This window comes from Oncorhynchus kisutch, linkage group LG3 (genome assembly GCF_002021735.2).
Source record: "Oncorhynchus kisutch isolate 150728-3 linkage group LG3, Okis_V2, whole genome shotgun sequence".
NCBI lineage: Eukaryota > Metazoa > Chordata > Actinopteri > Salmoniformes > Salmonidae > Oncorhynchus > Oncorhynchus kisutch.
Window position 1 is genome coordinate 57,149,517 of NC_034176.2, and position 19,021 is coordinate 57,168,537.

A 19,021-nucleotide genomic window follows, 5' to 3' on the forward strand; every position below is an offset into this window, starting at 1 on the left:
AAATACTTGTCATCTATGCACTTAAATAGCGAATGGAGGACGCTTTTCCCCATGGTTTATTTTCATGCCAGCCAGGTTGGCTATACTCCTGTTGTAAATATAAGCAATATTAGGAGAGTTGAGAAATAAATATAGTAGTCCTAGCCTTAGCCTATAGAAAGCTGATCCTCCTTTTTTTAGTAGAGACCATCACTCTGTTTTCTCCCGCATTTGCATAGCCTATAGAAATGTTGCGCAACATGAGCTCATGGGCTCTCATGAAGTGTTTGATTAGATGTTCGATTCGATTTGCATTGTCAGAGTGATTAGAGGGACAATAGAGTGCTGAGTACCAGGCAGTTAGCAAGTTTGGCAGGCTACTAATGACCAGCAGCATCAGAGCTTGGAGAAGCCTAATTATAGTGACTAAACGGTCATGTGGAATTTGACTGCCTTCATGACTCGTGACCGCCGGTGTGGCGGTAATAGTCACCGCAACAGCCCTAGTACTGTCCAACTAACCAGTGTCTCTGTTTTGTGTTTGAATCTGCAGGTAGCCAACTGAGTAAAGATGACCATGCACTCCTGAGTGCACAGCATCGCTTGTGTTTCCTGCTTTTTCCTGGATCATCATCGGCTCAGTGATGAACCACACCCCTAGCCCCCACATGGCCGAGGCCGCTAAGTCCGGGGCGGGCCTGCTCTGTGGCCTGGGCCTGGGGCCGGACAGGGTCCGCTCTCCTGATAGCCTGACCCACACGCCCAGCCCCACGGGGGGCACCCCCAGCTCCAGCCCTCCTCTGCTGCTCTCCCCTGGCCTGGGTGAGTCTGGGGACTGGGAGAGCCGTGAGGAGCTGCGTCTGAGGGAGCTGGAGGAGGCCAGGGCGCGAGCTGCCCAAATGGAGAAGACTATGCGCTGGTGGTCGGACTGCACAGCCAACTGGAGGGAGAAGTGGAGCAAGGTGCGCTCCGAGAGGAACCGGGCACGGGACGAGGTGCGGCAGCTCCGACAGAGGCTGGACGCCCTGACCAAGGAGCTGACAGGCGCAAGGCGGGAGCGGCAGGAACTGGCCTCGGAGAACGAGACACTCAGACAGGAAGCACTGCGTCTCCGTGCTGACCAGGCCTCACCCTCCCACGCCCCCTCAGCACCACCTTCCTCCTCCTCCACCCCATCCTCCTCCTCCTCACAGCCCCTTGTGGACAGTAAGCAGGACAGGGTGGGCGAGGGGCACGGGTCACCAGAACAGGAACCAGTGAGAGATGTGGACACAGATAAACCTGACAGACAGAAGGTGAGAGAATGGTCACACACTCTAGACCCAAACAATGTCAGTAAGAGACACACTCCAGTACTCTATAACCCAGAACAGTCAGAGAATAGGTTGCACAGAGGAAGGTTGGTCTGAGGTCTTGGTAGAAGATAGAGCATCAGTCACTTATTTAGGCCAGTGTTTCATCTTGGTAATGAAGAGCCAGCCAGCAGATATGTCTCAGAGCTTAACCTCCAGCATTGTGCTTCAGTGGGAGCTCTGCTGAAGTGTAGCTGTTGTTCTTAAAATAGAATCCCCCCCCTCCTGCACAACCCTATCTTCTACCCAGGGGGCACAGATTGGGTACTGCAGCCTTGGAACCCAATTCTCTCTCTATGAGCCTCATATTTTCAGACATTTTGAAGGGAAGGGATAATTCCCTGTTAGACACAGGGAATGAAACAAGCTTCCTGTCACAGAAAAGCCTGTCATCTTGCATGATTGGAAGGCGTTGTAGCTGTTGGTGTCCTCAGATGTACCGTTGTCAACTAGACACACAGTCAAAATAAAATAAAATAAACCTCCCTGAGCTCATCAGGTGTATTCAACTCTTTTAAAACTCGTTGTTGAGAGCTGGACAAGATGAGGTTTCTGTTTTTAGGGAAAACGTGAATCGTGGCACGGGGTGTTCAGCTGTATGCATCTCAAGCAGCAGTGAATACAGATCAGTGTCATTAGCAATCTGACTTGACCTTCAGCCAACTCACACATGGGGGGGGGGGGGGCTTTCCGTTTCCATGGAAACACTCGTCAGACACACTTTCACACCCGTACAGAGCAGGAGGTTCACTTCAGGCATGAAAGGCAATGGCGATAACCGTGCTCATTTTCCCAGTCTGGAGCCAAAGGGAACACAGAAAATAAGTGAATAATGAGAAGACATACAAGGCAACCTGGAGGAGAATGTCCAGTCAGATTCTTCCTCAGTGGCTCACCATGGGCCAACATACACACTGAGTTCTCCCTAGGCAAGCAGCTGGCCATTTGTAATAACTCACCGTTGGATAAACAGCAGCATGAAGCTGAGCTGGGCATTGTGGGGATGCTCACATACAATCCCATTTCCTGCCCCTTCATTGTTCTCTCCCTCAGTCTTACACAGACACGCTGATTGCTTCCACATGTGGCGGGCTGAGTGAGAGGAGCGGCGCTACCCGCTCACCTCCACCTCATACATTAACCTCTAGGTCCCCCTGCTGGCCACCACTGGTAACAGCCTGTGTTTTTCCCTCCCGTCTGTTGGTTGTGCTCTTGTGCTCAGCTCTCCCAGTAACAGGAAGTTGGCAGAGGGTCCGGAGCCCTGTGTGGCTCCCAGAGACATGAAGAGGCAGAAAGAAAAAGGCAGTGTTTGATTACTCAGTGAAACGGCCCGGGAATTACATTTTTACAGACAGGAAATTGGGATAGGGGATAATATGATAGCTGCTGTACCGGTGCTGTTGAGCTAGGAAAAAACCTGGCTCCCTGGTGGGGTTTAATTAAGAAAAGTAAATATCTAGGAGTCCGCTTCGCTCTCCAGCCTTCTCGCTTGGAGTGGAGCTGTGATGGCTGACGTCGGGTTTCAGAGTGGGGTGACTCCCCTGCATGGTTCATCTATTCAAATCAAATGTTATCTGTCACATGCTTCGTAAACAACAGGTGTCGACTAACAGTGAATGAAGTTGCATAGATCCCTCTTCCTCTTTCCTCTCTCCTTTCTGGTCATTCTCCCGGATTCTCCCGTTTACTTATGCCCTCGGTCCCTCCCTCACTCCCTTCCACTTGTCATTCTGTTCTTTCTATCCCTCCCTTCCCCTAGGAGCTGGAGCTGTTGGAGTCCGTGCTGAGGTCCAAGGCGGAAGGTCCAGACTCGTGGGACGCCCGTAGTGCCAGCAGCCTGCGTTCTGCCCTGAGTCGTCAGGACCGCAGCCGGCTGCTCTGGGATGACATCGCTGCCATGGAGGAGGACCCCGGCAAGATCAACGCCCTCCAGCTCCGCCTCGACGAATCACAGAAGGTCCTGCTCAAGGAACGCGAGTAAGGAGAGGGGATCAAGGGAGTAGGAAGGAAGACCATGTTTAGAGAGGTTGAGGAATGTTCAAGTATGTGAAGGTGCTTTCCTCAGACATACAGTGGGGCAAAAAAATATTTAGTCAGCCACCAATTGTGCAAGTTCTCCCACTTATATAGATGAGAGAGGCCTGTAATTTTCATCATAGGTACACTTCAACTATGACAGACAAAATGAGAAAAAAAATCCAGAAAATCACATTGTAGGATTTTTAATGAATTTATTTGCAAATTATGGTGGAAAATAAGTATTTGGTCACCTACAAACAAGCAAGATTTCTGGCTCTCACAGACCTGTAACTTCTTCTTTAAGAGGCTCCTCTGTCCTCCACTCGTTACCTGTATTAATGGCACCTGTTTGAACTTGTTATCAGTATAAAAGACACCTGTCCACAACCTCCAACAGTCACACTCCAAACTCCACTATGGCCAAGACCAAAGAGCTGTCAAAGGACACCAGAAACAAAATTGTAGACCTGCACCAGGCTGGGATGACTGAATCTGCAATAGGTAAGCAGCTTGGTTTGAAGAAATCAACTGTGTGAGCAATTATTAGGAAATGTAAGACATACAAGACCACTGATAATCTCCCTCAATCTGGGGCTCCACGCAAGATCTCACCCCGTGGGGTCAAAATGATCGCAAGAACGGTGAGCAAAAATCCCAGAACCACACGGGGGGACCTAGTGAATGACCTGCAGAGAGCTGGGACCAAAGTAACAAAGCCTACCATCAGTAACACACTACGCCGCCAGGGACTCAAATCCTGCAGTGCCAGACGTGTCCCCCTGCTTAAGCCAGTATATGTCCAGGCCCGTCTGAAGTTTGCTAGAGAGCATTTGGATGATCCAGAAGAAGATTGGGAGAATGTCATATGGTCAGATGAAACCAAAATATAACTTTTTGGTTAAAACTCAACCCGTCCTGTTTGGAGGACAAAGAATGCTGAGTTGCATCCAAAGAACACCATACCTACTGTGAAGCATGGGGGTGGAAACATCATGCATTGGGGCTGTTTTTCTGCAAAGGGACCAGGACGACTGATCCGTGTAAAGGAAAGAATGAATGGGGTCATGTATCGTGAGATTTTGAGTGAAAACCTCCTTCCATCAGCAAGGGCATTGAAGATGAAACGTGGCTGGGACTTTCAGCATGACAATGATCCCAAACACACCGCCCGGGCATCGAAGGAGTGGCTTCGTAAGAAGCATTTCAAGGGCCTGGAGTGGCCTAGCCAGTCTCCAGATCTCAACCCCATAGAAAATCTTTGGAGGGAGTTGAAAGTCCGTGTTTCTCAGCAACAGCCCCAAAACATCACTGCTCTAGAGGAGATCTGCATGAAGGAATGGGCCAAAATACCAGCAACAGTGTGTGAAAACCTTGTGAAGACTTACAGAAAACGTTTGACCTCTGTCATTGCCAACAAAGGGTATATAACAAAGTATTGAGAAACTTTTGTTATTGACCAAATACTTATTTTCCACCATAATTTGCAAATAAATTCATAAAAAATCTTACAATGTGATTTCTGGAATTTTTTTTCTCATTTTGTCTGTCATAGTTGAAGTGTACCTATGATGAAAATTACAGGCATCTCTCATCTTTTTAAGTGGGAGAACTTGCACAATTTGTGGCTGACTAAATACTTTTTTGCCCCACTGTATTATAGCTCGTATGGAATTTGGAGCCGTGCGAGACACCTTTCACAATTCATCCGTCCATCATATTTCATGATCAAATTTGCATTAGTGTTGAGTGTATGGAAAGTGTAGACTCGTAACTGCTCTGTCTCTTCTCTGTTCCACCCTGGCTGAGATGCCAGTCTCATAATTTACAAGCAGAGCCTCCTGTTTTTTTTGGCCTGAGCTCGGCTCTGGCACCGCTGCAGCTTCCTGCTATCGCCAACACTGCCATCAGCCCCATGATCTTTTCCATTAGAATCATAACTGTTTTCTGAGCTCTCTGGAGGCTGCTGATTTCCCCGCTAGTGATTGGTCTGCATCTTCAGGTCCACCAATCTGGCAGAGCCCGTCTGTCTGTAAGACTGGGTTCTGTAGGGCTATTCTGCAACATTCTGGACCATTCATTCTGTCAGTGCCATAGGCACCTTGCTGACCTCAGGAGAAGACATTTATATTCACCCAGAATGTTGAAGTCAGCTGTCACTTTTAGCCAGCCACGACATCTATCCAACTCGGTGTGGATGGCATCATGGATTTTGGGGACACCGGTTCTGTCAAGTCTCTTCCTTCAAAAAACATATTGAATAGGCACAGCTATTTTCCTGTATTAAATATTCAGAACTAATAGTGTGTATGTTTTCGATGGTTCTCTGAAGGTTTGGGATCTATCTCTGTTGAATAGTCATCACCTATGTTGCTCGAGCAGTATTTAACCAACTTCTCTTCTCTCCCCAGGGATAAGCATGCACTCAGCAAGAGCATAGAAAAGCTGGAAACAGAGCTGAACCAATGGAAACTCAAATACGAGGAGCAGAACAAGACCAAGCAGGAGGCCATGAAACAGGTGAGATTGAGGGTCACTTCTACCTTCCCGATCCCTCAAACACCCGTCCAGGGGACGTATACATCAAATGGGGTAAAGGCATCAAACGTCAGCCCTTTGATCCTGGTGGCCTTAGAAGTGTTGACATCATATTGGCCATACCCCCCCATACCTACGTCAATACAGCCTGGCAGACTGGCACACATCCACCTCACACAGACACACCTGCTGAGACAGCAGCTTCAAAGAGCCAGAGCCGCTGGCTCAGGGTGTGTTTACAAGAGACTGCCACTAGGAGGCACTCTGTGCTCAGAGCAGACAAGCTCTGTGTGTGTGTGTGTGTGTGTGTGTGTGTGTGTGTGTGTGTGTGTGTGTGTGTGTGTGTGTGTGTGTGTGTGTGTGTCTGTCTGTCTGTCGATGTTATTGGAAAACCATGAATGGACTGGCAGGGTAGTCAGTGAAGACTGAAGAATCTCTCTGGATATCATCAAGGGAGGAGAAGAGAAGAGGTGGTAGAGGAGATGAGAAGAGGAGAGGAGAGGAGAGAGGAGAGATGAGAGGGATGAGAACAGTGAGAGCGGGAATGAATATTTGATGAGAAGGAGAGCGCAGAGAAGGAGAGGTGAAGGTTGAGTTGTGGCAGGTGCGCATTATGTGCCTGGACCACGGTGGGATCTCCGGGGTTAAAGGGAGAAAACACTGTAGCCTCCATAGCTGAGTGAGAACGTCATGTTGTATGGGAGCGTATCAACCTTGAAGGCGTCTCAGTTTATAGGAGGAGAGCGAACAAACACTAAGACCATGGATGCCAATATTTTTACCAAGGAGCTTAACACCTGTAGAAGTTCCTGCTGTCTGGCTGTATCCATCTCTCTCTCTCTCTCTCTCTCTCTTTTCTCTCTCTCTCTCTCTCTCTCTCTCTCTCTCTCTCTCTCTCTTTCCCTCTCTCTCTCTCCTCTCTCTCTCTTTCCCTCTCTCTCTCTCCTCTCTCTCTCTTTCCCTCTCTCTCTCTTTCCCTCTCTCTCTCTCTCTCTCTCTCTCTCTCTCTCTCTCTCTCTCTCTCTCTCTCTCTCTCTCTCTCTCTCTCTCTCTCTCTCTCTCTCTCAGCTCAACATGTTGAAGGAGGTACACCAGGATGAGTTGGGTCGTATGTCTGAGGACCTGGAGGATGAGCTGGGAGCACGCACTAGTATGGACAAGAAACTGGCCGAGCTACGAGCAGAGGTGAGGCTTAAGCACACAGCCAGTTGGCTTTTAAGCATCTATAATGGGTTGTAATGGATCTCAAATCCAACATCAATTGAACTCAAGTTGACACTTGTCTCTAACTGTGACCCACTAGTTGACATGGTGGATGTGGGAGCTGGCTGGGTGGTCAGTGTGTCCCTCACGTACTAAGTTGTCATTTTTGGAGAGTATATTTCACGCCTGTGGCTTATGGTGGAGTGGAACAGGTCCTCTCCTTTGAAGTGTTCTTTTAGAGCGCCTTCCTCCCATCGCCTGTCCCCCCTCAGAGGAGCGGCCCCCGGGGGCCCGACACCAGTCCACTGTCAGCCCCACGTGCCTCACGCCTCTCCTCTCTTTTCTCTCCCTCTCCTGTATTCTTCCTCATTGCCCCAGCAGCAACATCCTCCCGGCTCAACGCCGCTCAAATATCAGCCGTGAGAATACACCCTGAGCATGTTTAATGGCTCTGCTCTGGTGGCTGGCAGGCTCGGGCTGAAGGAAAGGAGAGTATGATAAAAATGCTAATGGAGAGCCCCTTCACTTGTCGAGCGTTTACAAAGGGCTTTACTGTCACGACCTGGACACTGGTGCTCTGACTGACTGACTGCATATTCCCCTCTGGTACAGCGATTGGTTGATTCAACGTTCCCTCTGACCTCGTTCCTCTCCCTCTGATTTGACATGGTTTTCCCTCCTCCTCCCACTCCTCCTCAGATGGAGCGGCTGCAGGTGGAGAACGCTGCCGAGTGGGGCCGGCGGGAGCGCCTGGAGACCGAGAAGCTGGCGCTTGAGAGGGACAACAAGAAGCTGCGGGCGCAGACGGAGGACCTGGAGGAACAGCTGGCCCGTAAACGGCGGCAGGCGGCCAGTGCCCTGGACACTGACCTCAAGACCATCCAGACTGAGCTGTTTGAGAGGAACAAGGTGAGCGCAGAGAGCAGGAACCCCCCCCCCCCCCCCCCCTTGCACCTCTGACTCCCCCGTTCTGTGCACCTCTGACTAAGGCACATATGGGAGGTTCACTAGTGTGGTCTACCCAGGAGTGGTTTCATACACCCCCCGGCTTTTACCCAAGCACCTACGATTTCATGTAGCTGACTAAACTCCACTTCAAGGTGAATGGAGTTTCTGATGAACTCCACCAAGGGAGTGCTGCAAGAGACCAGGCTTTGTGGAATACATCGATTCGCCCAATGTCAATAATTCCAAAAATGTAAATGATGAAACGCTAACCTTGTACCTATGTTTGCCCTCTAGTTGTGTGCTTTTTCTTTGTTTGCTGAAATCCATACTTTCAATAAAGGTGAATCAAATACAACCACAGGCTGTTTCCTTGTTGAGATTCAATTGGCAGATGTGCAATTGCACTGAGTTGCCATCTTAGAGCAACAGCAATGAGGAAACAGTCGGTGGTTGTATTTGATTCACCTTTATTGAAAACTAAACGACGGAACAAGCACCCCAAAGAAAAGCAAAGCTTAAAAGGTGTGTTTTAAGATCTCTTTAAAATATGTCCACAGTGTTGTCCCCCCTCAGGGTCTCTGATCCAGAGGCTGGGGGCATAATAGCTAAATGCTGCCTCTAGGTCCTAGGCTCATGAAACAATATCATATAGATTTTTTATTTAACTAGGCAAGTCAGTTAAGAACAAATTCTTATTTTCAATGACAGCCTAGTGGGAAAACTGCCTTGTTCAGCTCAGGGATTCGATCTCGCAACCTCTCGGTTACTAGTCCAACGCTCTAACCACTAGGCTACCCTGCCGTCCCCGATATTTGACACCAGGTATCGATTTGTAAATAAATAAAAAAATATATAAAAATGTGTCAGAACAGCCTCAATTCGTCTGGGCATGGACTACAAGGTGTCAAAGGCATTCCGTAGAGATGCTGGCCAATGTTGACTCCAATACGTCCCACGGTTGTGTCAAGTTGCCTGGATGTCCTTTGGGTGGTGGACCATTCTTGATACACACAGGAAACTGATGAATGTGGAAAACCCAGCACCGTTGAAGTTCTTGACACACTCAAACCGGTGCACCTGCCACCTACTACCATACCCCGTTCAAAGGCATTGAAATACTTTGTCTTACCCATTCACCCTCTGAATGGCACACAACACAATCCATGTCTCAGTTGTCTCAAGGCTTCAAAATCCTTCTTTAACCTCTCCTCCCCTTCATCTACACTGGTTGAAGTGGATGTAACAGGGACCTTAATAAGCGATCATAGCTTTCACCTGGATTCACCTGGTCAGTCTGTGTCATGGAAAGAGCAGGTGTTCCTACTGTTTTGTACACTCGGGGAGCAACATGTTCAGAACATCAAATCGCCTCAGCGTCATGATAATATCATAAGGTCTGTGGCAATTCTCCGCCCTACCTGTGACTAGGACATTTACATGCGAGTCATTTATCAAACACTCTTATCCCAAATGAAATACAGGAGTAATGGCACATCAACACCTTTTTATTGTTGTGTGTATTTCGTCGTGGATTCCAACCAGAGACGGTTCGCTAGCTGGCACAACACACTTAACCTCTAGGCTGTAGGATTAACACACGTCATGCCTTCCACCCCGAGGGATACTTATCTGCAAATAGTCTCACATGAACTGGGAGACAGAGAGAGGAGTGGAAAGGAAAGTGAATGTGGAGCACACAGACCGGCAGATGGAGATGGAGATGGGGGGGGGACCTTGAAATCTTCAATTCAAATCTGTCCCCGCCATGCACAGTGCTACACTGCCACAGGACCCAATTATCCCGTGCTGTCCATAAATTCTGCCCATGTCACAGAGATTAAGGACCCTTATCCGTCAAGAGCAGGTGGCCTGTTCCGACTGGGTAGTGTCCTTGTGCACTAGATGACATGAATGCATCATGTTGGATTGGGCTCAGTGCACTGCATGGCATGTAGCCATCCCACCAGTGCTTTTACGCATTACACGCTGTATGGCTGTGAATAATCTCTAGTCGTTAGGTCTCTGCCTGGTTGTTGGACACGTAGGAAATATGCCTCTCATCGGGCACGTACGAAGCATGTGTTCATCAGACAGAGTCTCTAGCTGGCTGCTGTGGAATGAGAGCGCCGCACTCTGTGGCAACTGATCACGGGCGACAGCTCGGGTCACCACTGAGAGAGAATAGAGGAGACGAGAGGATATGCTGCTCTCCCTCCATCTGTCCCTCCCTCCCGCCATTCTTCCCTCTCGATCTATCTCTGTCTGGGTGTAATCTCTGGGTCCAGCTGTGCCCTGTTTGAGGAATCTATGGCGGAATAAAAACATTCGGTGTTGGCTCGTTATGAGCACCGTCCGTCTCTCTCCAGGATCCCCAGATTTATAGACTGGGCCTAAAGCACCCTGCATCACTCGTTCACTCTCTCTCTCTCTCTCTCTCTCTCTCTCTCTCTCTCTCTCTCTCTCTCTCTCTCTCTCCCTCTCTCTCTCTCTCTATCTCTCTCTCTCTCCCCCGCACTCTCACTCAACACTCACTCTCCTTTAGCAACTTATTTACTCGCTCTTCCGCCCACTTGCTCGCTCACTCACTCACTCACTCACTCACTCACTCACTCACTCACTCACTCACTCACTCGTTCTCTCACCCACCCACTCAACTCATTCATTCTCTCTCTCTCTCTCTCATCCAGTCATTCTCACACACTCTCTGTCAGCCAGGGTGGGGTGGCGAGAGGGAGGAGGAGCAAAAAGATGGATGGATGAAGGATGGTAGCGAAAGAAAGAGGACAACAGGGAGGAAGTGAGAGTGTGGAGAGTAGAAGACCTGAAAAGAAGAGGCCAAGCATCAAGTATATCAAACCCAGATAAGGAATAGGATGTGTGTGTGTCTCCAGTATACAAATAGGCCAGGCCTGGAGACACTGAGACTGTGTGGCTGATGGATGTCCTTCCCTGTGTGTTGTTGAGGCAGGGTATCGATCGAGACAGGGGGAGAGAAACACGCAGAGCGATTAAGACACTGTGGCGACACCGACAAAGAACAAAGTGTGATTGATACCAAAATCATACCCATCCCCAGCCCAGGCTTTCTGAACAACTCACGGCCAGCTAGGAGATTGATGTCCTCTGTCGCGGTGCAATTCAAATGGCCTGAGGAGAGAGAGGGGGAATGGGAATGTGTTTGTGTGTGTTCCTGTGTGTTGTCATCCGTCTGGGTGTGTAGGCTACTGTGGGTTTGTTCCCCCTGTGTGTGTGTGTGTGTGTGTGTGTGTGTGTGTGTGTGTGTGTGTGTGTGTGTGTGTGTGTGTGTGTGTGTAATGGTTCCATTGGTCACATTGAAGACAAGTTAAACTGCAGCCTATTGATGAGGAAAGTAAAGTGCAGAGAGAGAGAGAGAGGTAAAGAGAGGTTTGATACATGTATTTAATCAGAGCTGAGAGCCACAGTGCCGGTCACATCCTGTAGAGCAGGCCCGTGGTTTATCAGTGTGCTGTCTAAGCTGTCTGACACACACTACCCCTGTGTTCCCTACAGTCTATCTCTACTCTTCCTCCTCCCAGATGTCTCGTACAAGGCCAAGCCCTGTCTCCCTATGTGAGATAGCGTTCTGTCTGTCTGTCTGTCTGCCTGCCTGTCTGTCTGTGTGTGTGAGCCTATCAGCAGTACTAACTCTACAGCATCCTTTAAACTGGAATTGTCCTGGTGCTGTAGGTTGTCTTTTTTGAAGAAGTGGTTGTGGACTGTTTGTTGGTTGTTGTTGACTTTGATCCATGTTATTTTCTAGGAGGTGAGTCCCTTCTTCGTAGTACCAGTCTGTAACAATGGGCCGTCAATGGGCCGTCCCTCTAGCCAACTGTGGCCCAGCCAAGAAGCATACACCCTTTACCGTCGCCAGCATCCCCACTGAGATCTGGCTTACCCTACCGTCTCACCATCTGCGTGTGTGTGTGCTCATGCATATGTGTCTGTCTGTGCGTGTGCCTGCGTGTGTGTGAGTGTGAGTGTGTGTGTGTGTGTGTGTCTGCGTTGCAGGTAGTTAATCATGAAGCCTCTGTAGATGATTATAGACTGCTACATATGCTGAAGGTGACAAGGAGAACTGCTCGGCTATATATTAGAATATTATACACCGGGCTTCATCTTTGATGCTCGATGAATAAGATGAATCCCCCTATGTGCAGAGACAAGCCCCTGCCCTCACTGACACACACACACACACAGACACACACACATGTACAGTTTAACCCCGATCTCTGTCTCTCACACACAAGGACTTACACTTACTCACACGTTTCTCTAATTTCTCTGCCAACACTGCGTTCCTCCACATTATGACGCCCTAGTAAACGATGTGACACATGTTCAGATGCCAGTACAGAAATGATATTTAATATAGAGCGCAGCGGGATTCTGTTGCAGCTTCATACACAGATCCAGACATCTGTGCGTAAACAAATCTTAGGTTAAAGATGAATGTGGAAGCACAGTTCCTAGTACTGTGTGAAGCGGCTGTGTGGGAGACAGAGAGAGAGAGAGAGAGAGAGAGAGAGAGAGAGAGAGAGAGAGAGAGAGAGAGAGATCACCAGGTCAACCAGAGGAGGCTAGTGGGAGGAGCTATAGGAGGATGGGCTCATTGTAATGGCTGGAATGGAATCAGATGAAATGGTACCAAACACATGGAAACAACGTGTTTGACTCCGTTCCATTGATCCAATTCCAGCCATCAGTGTGAGCCCGTCCTCCCATAGTTCCTTCCACCAGCCTCCCCTGAGGTCAACCCTGTACAAGCTACAGAATTCAAACATCAGCTGTTTGAAACATCAAAGAAAGACAGAGTAAAGAGCTCAAGCTAACGCACTCACTCTGTTCTTTCTCTCCCCCATCTCTCTCTCTCTCCCCATCTCTCTCTTGCTCCCTCCTTCTTGAGCTCTCTTGCTCTCCATCTCTCTGTCCCCCTCTTCTCTCTCTCTCTCTTTCTCTCTCTCTCGCTCTCTCTCGCCCTCTCTCTATCCGCCTCTTTCTCTCCTTCCTTCCTTCCTTCCTTCCTTCCTTCCTTCCTTCCTTCCTTCCTTCCTTCCTTCCTTCCTTCCTTCCTTCCTTCCTTCCTTCCTTCCTTCCTTCCTTCCTTCCTTCCTTCCTTCCTTCCTTCCTTCCTTCCTTCCTTCCTCTCTCTATCTCTCTTGCCCTCTCTCTCTGTTGCTCTCTCTCTCTCTCTCTCTCTCTCTCTCTCTCTCTCTCTCTCGCTCTCCCACTCTTGCTTCCTATCTCTACAGCCTCTGTCTCCCCCTCTACTCCATCTGGATATGCCCACTGGTAAAATAAAGAGAGCTTTGTTTAATGACAAGCCTCCCAGTCTCTCACCAAGGACCGGAACCTTGGCCGTGAGGAGCCTCTCACCTCTCTGAGTGGGTTTGTGTCAGACCCAGCCAGATAACAGAAATCCTTGTGTAACAGTGAATAGAACATCATGTTTGGTGAGAAAAAGGCGTTGGAGTTGTTTTTTTCTGAAGCGTACAGGATTTTCTCTCTCTCTTTTTCTCTCTCTTTCTCACTCTCTCTTTTTTTCTCTCTCTATCTCTCTCTCTCAATTCAATTCAAAGGGCTTTATTGGCATGGGAAACATATGTTTACATTGACAAAACAGCTGAAATAGATAATAAACAAAAGTTAAATAAACAATTAAAAATGAACAGTAAATATTAGGAATAGAGACATTTCAAAGGTCAGATTATGGCTACAGTATATACAGTCTCTCTCACTCTCTCTCGCTCTCGCTCTCTCTCGCTCTCAAACACAAGTAAACCCAACCAAACCTCTCCACCCCCTCCTCCATTCAATACAGCTGCAGCCTATAGGGCCAATATATCACCCCCACCTCCTGAAACAGCTGCCCCTGCTCTACCCCCCCCCCCCCCCCAGGACCCTCCCATCTCCAGGAATAAAACCTGACTGCTCACCAATCACACTGATTAATGAGCCCATACACACTGCTCATCTGCTCTGCCTGAATAATGGACTGACTCTCTCATACTGTTGATGCTGGTTAACAGGTTACACTAGTTAGTTAGCTTCATTGTCATCACAACATCTGTTGCATGGGTTTGCAATGTGTGCGTTTCATTGAGGGTGATACACTTCAATTGCGTTTGTGGCAGTGTTTGTGTTTTGTGTGTGTGTACCTGTATCCACGTTCATTGTTTTGTTGTCTTTCTCTGCGCGCATGTGTGTGTGTATGTAAATGAGCTCTCCTGGCGTCTGGTAATAACATCTGGGGTTAATTAGTGTGAAATGATTTGTCTTGTTCCTCAGATTCAGGGTCTCCTGTCTCAGTACTTCTCCATTTGGACCTGCTGTGCCTTCCGCGAGGGCTTCTCCTCTTTCATATCAACCGTCGCTCTCGCCGCCTCCCCCTCCCCCCTTCCTCTCTCTCCCCCTCCCTCTGATACACCATGAATGCTCTTTGTTCATCCGCAGCGTGCACAGCCTTGCATGACAAGGACGTCTGAATGTTGAACGTGCTGTCGTGCCCTATGTGACGGAGGGGAAGGAATCGTGCCACCGCCCACAGGACGTAACCGTCTCCCGTGTGTCAGAGTAGAAACAGTGGACTTCAGTCAGTGTGATGCAGCTCTTCCCCTGAAGTCCATTCAGCCTAAAAAGGCCTGTTCATTGCAGGTAGGCCATGTGGCTTGGGCTCAGTGTAAAAGACTCCATTACTGCTTGCCTGAATGGCTTATTTATGAGCCTGGTCGCTAATGCAGCAGTTCGCAGGCAGCCCAGAGATGTCATTAAGACTGAGAGAGAGGGCTGGAGTGGCACGGGGTCCGACAAGGGACAGACTGCAGGTACAGGAGATTGTAGGGGGGGGGGGGGGGGGGGGTTGTCTCTGTGTGTTATGTGTTCCTGTGTGTGAAGGGCGAAAATAACTGCTATACTATAAATGTGCGGCAGGAGAAGCAGAGAGGAAGGATTCTACTGATACCATGCAGAAACTGAGGTAATTTGAGGGAACATGCTTTTCAGGCTGGAGGACTGAGATAAACGTGTCTGTGTGTGTGTGTGACAGAGAGGGAGAGAGAGAGCAAAAGGGAGAGAAAGGCGAAAATCTGCCCTGATGTGTGCTCTGACAGGACAGACCCAGCTTCCTTCCATCTCTCTCTCTCCAAGGAGCGGCTTTTCAACCTGACATTTATTCTCGGCTATGAGGAGAGAGGTACGTTACAGGGTGAGGGTCAGCAAAATATCTTTATGAGAAAGGGGGGAGGGGAACAGGACTAGAGGGAAAGGAGAGGTGTAAGGAAGGTTAGAGGAAAAAGGTATGGGTTTATATGGAAGGGGGCAGTCGTAGTGGTATGGATGTTGAAGAGAACAGAGCAGAGCAGTGGCATTTGTAGAGAAGTTAAACACTCGCTTTGAGGATGGCGAGCAAGAGCACCAGTATTGAAGTGAGAAGCCGGAGAGACAGGTGAGGGTAGGCCAAGGAGCGGGCGGCAGGGGCAGGTGTCGTAGGGCCGGGGCTTGGTCAGGGTAATGAGTTTGCTCCGTTGCCAGGTGCGTGGGGAGATGAACTCCAGCAGTTGCAGTTGGTGACCCCAAGGCCATGCACCTGCTCCGTCAATTACTGCAGTTGGGCACTGCTATCCTACACAGGGGCAACCCCGGTTGGGGCCAGGTCTGCTTGGAGGTGTGTGTGTGTGTGTGTGTGTTTATTATCGCCTACATCCTAGGCAGAGGGAGAGCTTTAGCTATATTATGACTAAGTGTTTGCTTTGAAAATATTACAGATATTTAATTATGGATATTGCAGCCTGCAAACTGAATTTTAGACTGTGGTCGGTATGGTCCAGGGCAGACTGGTTGAGGCTGTCGAGCCTTTAAGCCCGTATTCAACCAGCCCAGTTGGATCCGTCTGTAGAATGGCAGGTATAGACAGTACCCATGGACACATTCCGTTGCCAAACATTGTCGACATTGTCGTTCCAAAATGTTGTGTCTTGCTGAACACACCCCGGGGGAACTGTGTGAGCAGGCTGTCTGGCGGCGGTGTAGACCGGGGGGGGTGGGGTTAGGTGCTCCCTCTGGCAGCTCTTTGGTACCTCTAGGGGGCCACTGTGAATCACACACCTGGCTCAGTGGCTCTCAGAGATGTGGCTCTTAGAGATGGGCTTATGGAGCCGTTAGCTGACTGTGGAACCATTACCACCCCAGTGCCCCCAGTTTCCCATTGATGAATCACTCTGTCACTATCTTCTCTCTCCCTCCCCCTCTCCCATTTCCATAGACTTGATCTAATCCTGACCAATCGTGCTGGAGCATAGCAATAGGCTCCGTTCCCTCAGGCAGCCTCATAATCAACCCAATTCTACTATCCAGGGTATGTGTGTGTGTGTGTGTGTGTGTGTGTGTGTGTGTGTGTGTGTGTGTGTGTGTGTGTGTGTGTGTGTGTGTGTGTGTGTCTGCGTCTGCGTCTGCGTCTGTGGGTGGGCGTGCAGTGTGTAGGTCTAAATGAATACTATATTCCGTTTTATAATACCTGTAAGGGAATGTGGAGTGTGTAAGCGAGATTCCTGAACAATCATTGATGTCTGTGTATCTCTGTCTTGAATATGCATCTGTGTGTGTGCATGTGCTGCATGCATGGCCACAGTATGTGTGGGTCTCAATATACATGTATGAAAATATGCTAATGGTAGAGGAGGAGGGGAAACGGTGTGGGTGGAGTGGGTGGTGTGGGTGGAGTGGGTGGTGTGGGTGGTGTGGGTGGTGTGGGTGGTGTGGGTGGAGTGGGTGGTGTAGGTGGAGTGGGTGGAGTGGGTGGTGTGGGTGGAGTGGGTGGTGTGGGTGGAGTGGGTGGAAGATATCATGTGTGAATAATGTCTGTGTTGCATAAAGCTTTTTAGTCTTTCTCCATCTTGGCTTTAATTAAAAAAATATTTTTCGAACCTTTATTTCACTAGGCAAGTCAGTTAAGAACAAATTCTTATTTACAATGACGGCCTACCACGGCCGAACCCGGACGACGCTGGGCCAATTGTGCGCCGCCCCGTGGGACTCCCAATCGCGGCCGGATGTGATACAGCCTGCAATCGAACCAGGCTGTATCTGTTTGGCTGTTCAGTATGTGTTGGTCATTTTGTGTGTTGTGTCTTCGTGTTAATGTCAGTGTGTTTGTGGTTACTTTGACCGGAGTGTGTAGTGTATTGTGTCTAGTGTGTGTCTTTGTTTCAGTGCCAGCCGATGTTATGGCAGATTACAGGGTCTTGGAGCCAGTCAAGGAGAAACATTTAACAGCAAGCCTTCAGTGACACCCTCCTTTATCTAGCTCCCTCCAACCAATCTCCCTCTCTTTCTTTATTGACTAATTGGCTATGGGGCCGGGTTGTCTTACTGCTCGTGTGTGTTTCTGTCAACCTTGGTGTGAAAAGTGTATCTGTAAGGGTGTTTCCTACATGTGTCATTCCATATGGCTCTTCATCTGTGTGTTACATATGATGTGCTTTTTGGACTGATTACTTCCAGTGTGTGTGCATGTGTGTGCGCACACGCACTCCCAGCAGTGTGTCTGTGAATCAGTTTGAGTGCGAAATCTCCATCTCTCACCTCACCTCCAGTGAGTATCTTCATCATCATAGATCATTCATCAGTCTCTCCCTCGTGTTTTATGGAGACTCAGCTCTTAGCCCGGCAACTCTCCCTCCTCTCACTATCGAAGCGGTCCCTTCACGGAGGACACTCAGACCCACATTACAGCTGAGTGAAATTTTCGATCCAGCAGTAGAGAATGCTGTCTGACTCCGCGGCGTCTCGCTGGCTTCCAAGATCCAAACTCTGAAGCGGTTCTTTGTCAGATGATGTGATGCAGTCACGCGTTTCTGAGTCCACTCTCTTTTCTTCTTCTCTTGGATTCTTCTCTCGGTCATCTTTGCCTTCTTCTAGATCTTTCTCCCCCTTTTCTCTTTTTCATGTCACTTTTTCTTCCTGGAAATTCCCTTTGTTCTTAGTCTTCACCTCTGCCCTGTTTATTCCTGCTCGCAGCCCCTCCCTTACCGCTCTCCTCCCTCTCATTCCCCCTCCCCGTGTCTCCCCCTCCCTCTCTCCCTTTGTCTAAACTAGGCACTCGATGAGAGCATTCTCCCTGTCTGTCCTTGTGTGTCTCTATGCATATAGTATCAATCCAGACCTTACGACCCCCTTCCACTTAACCCCTATCACAATCACAATCTCACATCAATCAACCAAACAATTATCTGCACGAGGTCATACGTGATACCGGGGATTTCCTGCTCAAAAGGACTGCTGATGTTGCCACTGTGCCACCGCTGCTACGAACAAGCCTGATCCTTTTTTAGTTTGATAAAAAGATACAAGGATGATAGTTGTATTAGTATTTAGGCTACAGTACACCAAATGGCAGTTTTGTGGATCAGGGTTCTGTGGTTACATTGTTCATTTCGAACGTTTTTGAAAACCTTGGTATTGGATCGTAAAGCATCTTCCCCTTTTACAGTGGGCTCCTCCACTATCACCACACACACGGTCTCCGGGCCAGGTCTCCGGGCCAGTTCTCCGGGCCAGGTCTCCGGGCCAGGTCTCCGGGCCAGTTCTCCGGGCCAGGTCTCCGGGCCAGGTCTCCGGGCCAGGTCTCCGGGCCAGGTCTCCGGGCCAGTTCTCCGGGCCAGGTCTCCGGGCCAGGTCTCCGGGCCAGGTCTCCGGGCCAGTTCTCCGGGCCAGGTCTCCGGGCCAGGTCTCCGGGCCAGTTCTCCGGGCCAGTTCTCCGGGCCAGGTCTCCGGGCCAGGTCTCCGGGCCAGTTCTCCGGGCCAGGTCTCTGGGCCAGGTCTCCGGGCCAGTTCTCCGGGCCAGGTCTCTGGGCCAGGTCTCCGGGCCAGGTCTCCGGGCCAGGTCTCTGGGCCAGGTCTCCGGGCCAGTTCTCCGGGCCAGGTCTCCGGGCCAGGTCTCCGGGCCAGGTCTCCGGGCCAGTTCTCCGGGC

The 19,021-nt window shown here is 49.5% G+C and overlaps 1 protein-coding gene across 1 annotated transcript in view; it reads left to right on the forward strand.

Annotated features, from left to right (window-relative positions):
* LOC109886904 (coiled-coil domain-containing protein 102A) overlaps positions 1-19,021 on the forward strand; it is a 67,917-nt gene that overhangs the window by 29,303 nt on the left and 19,593 nt on the right. Inside the window, exons 2-6 of the mRNA XM_031809445.1 lie at positions 533-1,274; positions 3,091-3,308; positions 5,759-5,867; positions 6,954-7,070; positions 7,788-7,997. Of these exons, the coding sequence (XP_031665305.1) occupies positions 624-1,274; positions 3,091-3,308; positions 5,759-5,867; positions 6,954-7,070; positions 7,788-7,997 (1,305 nt within the window). The 5' untranslated portion in view covers positions 533-623. The remainder of the gene's footprint in view (positions 1-532; positions 1,275-3,090; positions 3,309-5,758; positions 5,868-6,953; positions 7,071-7,787; positions 7,998-19,021) is intronic.